The 7176-nt window shown below is 39.8% G+C and overlaps 1 protein-coding gene across 1 annotated transcript; it reads right to left on the bottom strand.

Annotated features, from left to right (window-relative positions):
* Positions 1 to 816: 816 nt before the first annotated feature.
* On the bottom strand, positions 817 to 6736 carry LOC129242846 (putative uncharacterized protein DDB_G0271606). The gene is made up of 3 exons (XM_054879718.1): positions 6599 to 6736; positions 3378 to 4641; positions 817 to 3250 (listed from the first exon to the last, which is right to left on the bottom strand). Exons 1-3 carry the CDS (start codon positions 6672 to 6674, stop codon positions 817 to 819), a joined length of 3774 nt encoding a protein of 1257 aa, XP_054735693.1. The 5' UTR covers positions 6675 to 6736.
* Between the last annotated feature and the right edge of the window lie 440 nt (positions 6737 to 7176).

Below are 7176 nucleotides of genomic sequence, written 5' to 3'. Positions count from 1 at the left end.
AAATTTGTGTATTTTATTTTTTAGCATAAAGCCTTCACTTCAAAAAATGTTGAAAAAGTTCTGAAAAATCGTAAAACAAAAAAAAATATTGTTTTTAACAATTTTTAGAAAAAAAAAATGTTCAATATAAAATCTACTCTTCAAACAAATAAAAAAAAAACAGTTTCTAAAAAATAAAATATTATAGCAAAAAATGGTTTTTTTACAATCTTTAATATTTAGAAATGTTTTTTTTTCCAAAAGTGTTCAAAAAGTATTTCAAATAACAGAAGATATTTCACTTTAAAAACTCTGTACTAAAACTTTCAACATTTAATAAATCTCCAAATAAAAAATGTTCGAAAATATTTTCAGTTTACTTCTTCTTATACTCAAGCCAATTTCGTAGGCAGCAATTTGGGAAAATGCCAATATTCAACACTTAAAAAAAATGTATTAGTCTTTCTTAATCTCTAAGCTATTAGATTAAAAGAGCAGCACCACCGAAAATTCTATGGGTTTTTTTAAGTAATCGTCAGTATCAAAGTAAAGCATTGCCTAATTCCATGCAGGTAAAAAAAGTATAGTCAATATTAACTTTGGACAAAATATAATCAAATATCAACTTCTCGAACATTTTTAAACTGCTTGGTTTGGACAACAAAGTCATCTGCTTTACCCCCAAATCCATTCTATCCAATGTTTCTGATAATTTAAACCTTCTACTTTCCTCAAAGAAACATACATCTACCCAGTTCTGCAATACATTGAGTGCATGCACTTCAGTTCACCACCTCCCTTCACCTAATTCGCAACGCTCTCAACAATGCGCCCCGCCTAATCATCGGCTAGATGTGCGGTTGGTTGTGTTGCCACCGCGGTCGCTGCCACTGCTCGAAATTGCAAACCCTGCTGCGTTGCCGAGGCCCAACTACGCCGCGGCAATATTCGACCAAAGTTAAAATACCGTTGACGCAGCTTATCCTTGATTTCATCCTCGTTCATAATGGCGCTCGCTTCGTGAAAGTTCAAGAATATGCGTCCTTTCTCATCCGTCTTGATGGGTAAAATTTCAGTGCAAACATTACGCGCTTTCAGTAAGAAACCCTCTTCCACATTTGACGTGCCTTCGTCTTCACAAGCGCTATCTGCACCACGCAACTCTCCGCCATCTTCAGTGTCGGCGATTGCATTATCTAGGCGTGCATCAACCGACTGTGAGCGTGACGGTTTGACGTGTTGATTATTGTTATGCTTCTTCTTGTTACGTAAATAGAATGGGTCGCGTTCGCTAGCCTTTACATATTGCACGACAGGCCGATTCACACCCCACTTAGGTCGATCGTCTACCTTGTGGTTGTTGTTATTGTGCGTGCTTATGGCAACATTCGCATTGTGTAAGCCGCCATCCTTCTGGCTCCGCTTGGTACGGTCGCGTTCCTTGTCTTTGTCTCTATCTTTATCTTTATCTTTGTCCTTCTCCTTATCCTTCTCCTTGTCCTTATCCTTGTCTTTGGCCTTCGCCTTGAAGGTGGTGGTTGTTGTGGTAGTGGTGGTAGTCGTCATCTCTTGGTCTTTGTCCGCCTCTTTAGCGGGTTTGCTTTTACTTTTCGAAGTTTGCGTTGTTGTTGTGGTGGAAACTTCACGCTTTAGCAGCACTTTATAGAAATTGTCGTGAAACAAGCAAAGATCACAATTTAGTGGCAGTTCCGTTTGTGTTTCTACATCCTGCTGTGCTTGCTGATTAATTGCCAGTTTAGATGTGTCAACTGTGCCTGCAGCCTCTAGTGGAATGAGCGCCAGCTCTTTTTTAGTTCGCTCGACTTTGCCATCATTATGCACTATTCCGTCGGGGTCTTGCTTCTCAACAACCGGTTGAACGCCAACTTCCACAACACCCTTTCCTTCATCCTCTACAACACTTTCCATCTGATAGCCATCTTCTGTTGAGATCGAGGTGTTCGTACGTTGTGTGCCATCGCCAGTAGTTTTAGAAAAGTCCATCGTCGAAGCGGCTGTGTTCGGTTTTAGCTGCTGCTGCATCCAATAGGTGGCGATTTGTAAATTACCTATGGCGTTTTGCAGCCCAAATATGTCGCTGGTCACGGGCAGTGGGATCAGTGTGGCTGGTTGCATGATCACTGCAACATTTTCTTGTGCATCGCCGTAAAGCTGCTGCTTTTTGGAATCCTTCTTCACATCGGCAGCGTGTACGGTCTTCTTCTTGACATTTCGACGCATATTTATGGGCGTGCCAATGAGTACTTTTTCTTCTTCCTCAACCTCCTCCGCTTCTCGACTCATTTGTTCATTCTTCGCATTTGTCTGCGCTACTCGGTTTTGAATTTTCATTGCTTCTTCCACATCCGGTGGTGGAGTCGTTGATTGCTCAGCGGGCTCTTCAATACTCTGCAACCGTATTGCCTGTACTTTATGCGGCTTTTCAGTTTTCCCTCCAACCTCAAATTGTTTAGTCAGCTCAGATTTCTCAACTACTTGGTTTGCTGGTACACTTCTCTTGACCATTTTTCTAGTGTTACTTTTTGCTAACGTCTCTTTAGCTTCCGTTTCTACTGCCACTTTATTTCCAACTGCCAACTGTGTTGGCTGCTCATGTTTCTCTTGTTCCTGCTCGAATGCTGGCACTCGCTGCTTTCTCTTGCGTTGCTTCTCCTGCTTGGCTGCTTCTTCAGCCTTTGCGATCGCATCCAACATAACCTGCTGCTTCTTCTGTTGCACCTGTTCGCGCTCCATTTGCTGGCGGCGTTCCCACTCCAAACGTTCTTGCTCGAGTTGTGCCTGTCTACGCAGGCGTTCATCTTCCAGCATCTCCTCCTGCTTGTGTCGTTCGATTTCCCATTTACGCTGCATTTCACGCTCGTGTAGCTGCTGCTTGATTGCGTTATGGTATTCGGCTGCTTTGCGGCGTTTATCGATGCGCTCGGCCATAGTGACTGGATCTACGGGTGCGTTTTGGCCGCGTATATAAGAGGAGTGCATGGACTGCGTATCGTCTTCGCTGTCTTTCAGTTCGTGTAGCCCACGATTCAGCCAGTTCGGACCGATGTTCTGTTTTAGCGAGTACTCGCTATGAACGCTGCTGTTATTGTAATTGGACCACTTGGCACGTTCGCGTTCCTCATGTGCCTGCTGTGATGCCGTTGTGGTTGCGTAGTAGTCGTGTTGGTCGCCTGGATGTATGGGATAGGTATTCGAAGTGGATATATCGCGTGTACTGTGGTTAGAGGGACTCTGTGGCGTCATGTAATAGCTGCAAAGAAAAGAGATAAGGAATTTAGGTGTATAGAAAAAATGTCATAGGGAAGCCTAGGAACCGTCGTCTTGACAGACGATTCGATAAAACAAGCGCCCACCGCTTGGTTGTTAACCATATTTACCTGCCCTGGCAACTGTCTTCCATGCCGCTGTTATACGTACGTGCCACAACGTAGGTGGAATTCAAAATTTGTTGTTGCTGCTGCTGCTGCTGCTGCTCTTCATCACATGCATATTGTTGCACTTGTTGTTGTTTTTGGTTTTGAACAAGTTGTTGACCCGTTATCGATCTTTTTGTGCGCCTCGCAATGACATCGGCCACTTCGTTAACGCCTCCCACACTACCAATAGCAACGGGCGCTCCACCCACTCCAACGCCAACGCCACTGCCATCCGTACCGTTAGCGCCACTATTCGTCGTGCTGCTGCTGCCTTGCAGGCTAGCGCCATCATTGTACCAGATTTCTGGCGTGTGTGCATTTTTCGGTGAATCGCTGCGATAGCCCGACGTGTCTTCCTCCTGGCAACCAGGATTGCCTGGATTGTTTTCATTATTAGATCGATGCGGCATGTTGCTAGGTGCACCCACAGGAATTCCACCATCAAATGCCGCTGGCGTTAATTGTGTGGCTTGTGTAGGTATTTTCTCTACTCCTTTCGGCTTCCCTGCCAACTTTTGTTGCGCCTGGCGCGTGCGGTAGTCCTCGTGGCGTATAATAGGCAAACTCGGGCTTCGTATGCGCATTTGTGGGTGTTGTGGTTGCTGCAAATGCACTGGTGCTGCGTGTTGCATGCGCGCCTTAGCCGTTTGCAGACCAGCACCTGGTAGTATCAACTCATCGTAGGCAGCATTGCGTTGTCCTGGAATTTGTGACATCATGCTGGTCGTATGATTGCGACGTCCAGGTGCGCGTGGCATAAATGAAGCACGTCTAACTGGCGGTTGTCCACGCTGATAGCTGGCTGTGATTTCATCATCCTCATAATCAGACTCATCATCTACCACATCAATATAGCGTTCGAGCTCATAATCATAACTATTGCCGCCACGCAGTACTTTTTGCTTCTGGCGTGCCATATGTTGCGGATGCATAGTGGCCTGAGACAACGGCACGGCATAAGGATTTGGATTGTGTTGCGGATAGCGTGGTACCAATTCCGGTGCGTAGGGCTGGATTGCTTGTGGAATTTGTTGTTGTTGTTGGCGAAACTGTTGCTGGCGTGAGCTGCGCTGGTGATTTTGTGTTTGCGACTGGCTTACATCCAGGTTCGAGTAGTAGGTGCGTATGGAGGTGCGTTCGATTTTGTGATGGTGCGAAGATGCCATGGTAGAGTGCTGATGATGATGGGAGGAGGAGATAAGTTCGTCCATGCGGGCGATTTCCTCTGCTGAGAAAGTAAATATAAACTGCAATATTTTCAGTAAATAGTAAAATTATTTAGGGAAAATAAAACATAACGAAATTGTGTTAAGCTGAATTTGGTTAAGTTTTACCTTAAAGAGGGGAGCTACCCAAAGCTGTAGGGTTTTTAACTAGCCACTTTTTGGTTCGGAGTTCTAAATACCACTTCAACACCCATAACCTATGAAATCTAGCTAACTACCAATTGGACCGGCCGGGTATGGTGTCCAACGGAGGATTAAAAAGCAGCGAAGTATTTGTAAAGTTATACTTAAATAATATCTGCTCTTTAAAGTGTTTTCTTGAAATGATGCTGACATGACATTACTTTGTGATGGTCTCATATTTGATGGACCCAGATATATACTAAAGAGTTTCAGAATAAAAGTAAGGGAAGATAAAATTTGGTTCACTCCTCAGCACTACTAAAGCTCAGGTGAATAGTTGAAAGAAGCTGCCGACAAAATTTATGCTATTAATGGATCCAATACAGTAACGAAAGCTTTTGCAAAACGGTGAGGTCTTTCTGGTTACATAGATGGCGAAGTCAATGGTCGAAAATGTCAACAAAATATTAGAGATCATTAAGCCGCATCGCCACAAGTGAACAATTATTCTATTGTAAAAGAACTTAAGATTAGCTGAAAGAGTTTTGAATTAAATCGGATAAGCCTAACTATTTTAATTTCAGTTACATAGCTTATTTTATATCGCTCATTGCCTAACCAAAAACCATTTAAATCTAAATTTCAATATACAAAAATTAAACCAGTTTTCAGTAAAATTTAAAAATTCTTAATCAGAATTAAGAAATTGGTTAAGTAATTTTATAGTCCAATTAATTTTAATATTTAAATTTTTTTTATTTTTTTTAAATTTTAATATAATAAAGTACATGTTGGAAGTTGCCAGAAATTTCGTTATTTTTTTATAATTTTTTTTTCATTGGCGGTGTCACTCATTTCGTTATTTGCTATAACACAATTTTTTTTTATATGGTGAAAATAGGCAACACGGCCAGGAAAAAAATTATGAAAAATCAAAATTGATACCGTTATTGAAAACAGTTATAAAAAATCAAAATTAACTCCCATATTGTATATACAAATTTTTTTTATGGTGAAAATAGTCAACACTGTCGGAAAAAAATTATCAATTTTGATTTTTTATAATTTTTTTCCATTGACGTTGTCACGCATTATTCCCATATAGCAACTACAAGATTTTTTAATATGGTGAAAATAAGCAACATTGCCAGGAAAAAATGATCAATTTTTAGTTTTTATAAGTTCGTTTTTATATGGTGAAAATAGGCAGCAATGTCAGGAAAAAAATGACGAATTTTGATTTTTAATAATTTTTTTCCTGGCAGTGTTGCCTATCTCCTCCATATAAAAAAAATCTTGTAGGTATATACTATATCGGATTCAATTTTGATTTTTTATAATTTTTTCAGTCATGGTATCACGCATTTCCTCCATATAGCAAATACACGATTTTATATGGTTGATTTATATTATGAAAATAGGCAACACTGTTCGGAAAAAATTATCAAAAATCAACGACAGTTTTCAGCCAATACAAACGTGCACTTTATTGCAGTAACATTGAATGAGCTATGAAACTGCGTACCCAAATTTTAGTTTTAAATTCTGATTATAAGTTTTGAAATTTGGATTAAAATTTTATGAATTTTTATAAATCTTGTACAAAGTTTGAAACTTGAATTAATAAGATTATTAAAGAATGAACCACATTTTTCTAAAAAGATAATTTAAATTAATGAATAAATAAATACAATAAATAGTACAACTTGCGTAGCAAAACAATAAATTGAACTGAAAAAATTTGTTAAATTTTTTCTCGAATAAATATTTTTTTTAGCATATACTTACTTAGCTATCAAAAAATAATACATATATTAACTATGTAATACCTACCACGTTCCTTAGCCCATTGCTGCTTTTTTAAGTCCAACAAAGTATGTGTTTGTCTACCCTCAGCGCCAGTTATCATGCCGAGTATGATTTGTATCCACAAAAAAAGCAACCACAACAACTGTTACAATTCACGTTTTATGCGAAAGAAAATCGCTGCCACATTATTTTGTATTCCCAAGCTCACCCGCGTACAAAAACTAAACTGCTAAAAACCGAACATTCGTTTCATAAAACTAAGCTGAATTTGACACACCTTTCATGTTCAAGGCAGGCAGCCGCAATTAAATTTTAAAACATAAAGTATTCTTCTTTGCTCAGGCACTATTTTGCATTTTTTTCTGGTCTCTACTTTTCAGATTTAAGCACTTTATAGTTTCTTCTTATTCCTTTTAAGATTTTTTCACATACTAAGCGCGGAATTTTCCTTATATTTTCCATAATTTGTTTGCCATTTTTAGTCACCTCCAAAAATGTTTGCTGCCGCGTGCCGTCGCTTACACGTTAAACTAACTTTCAGTGCTTTGTGCGAATTCCATCAGTGCCATGTCAACCCATCAACTAACTGAAACACAAATAGT

Source organism: Anastrepha obliqua, chromosome 3 (assembly GCF_027943255.1).
Source record: "Anastrepha obliqua isolate idAnaObli1 chromosome 3, idAnaObli1_1.0, whole genome shotgun sequence".
Taxonomy (NCBI): Eukaryota; Metazoa; Arthropoda; class Insecta; order Diptera; family Tephritidae; genus Anastrepha; species Anastrepha obliqua.
This window is presented reverse-complemented; position numbering and strand designations above follow the sequence as displayed.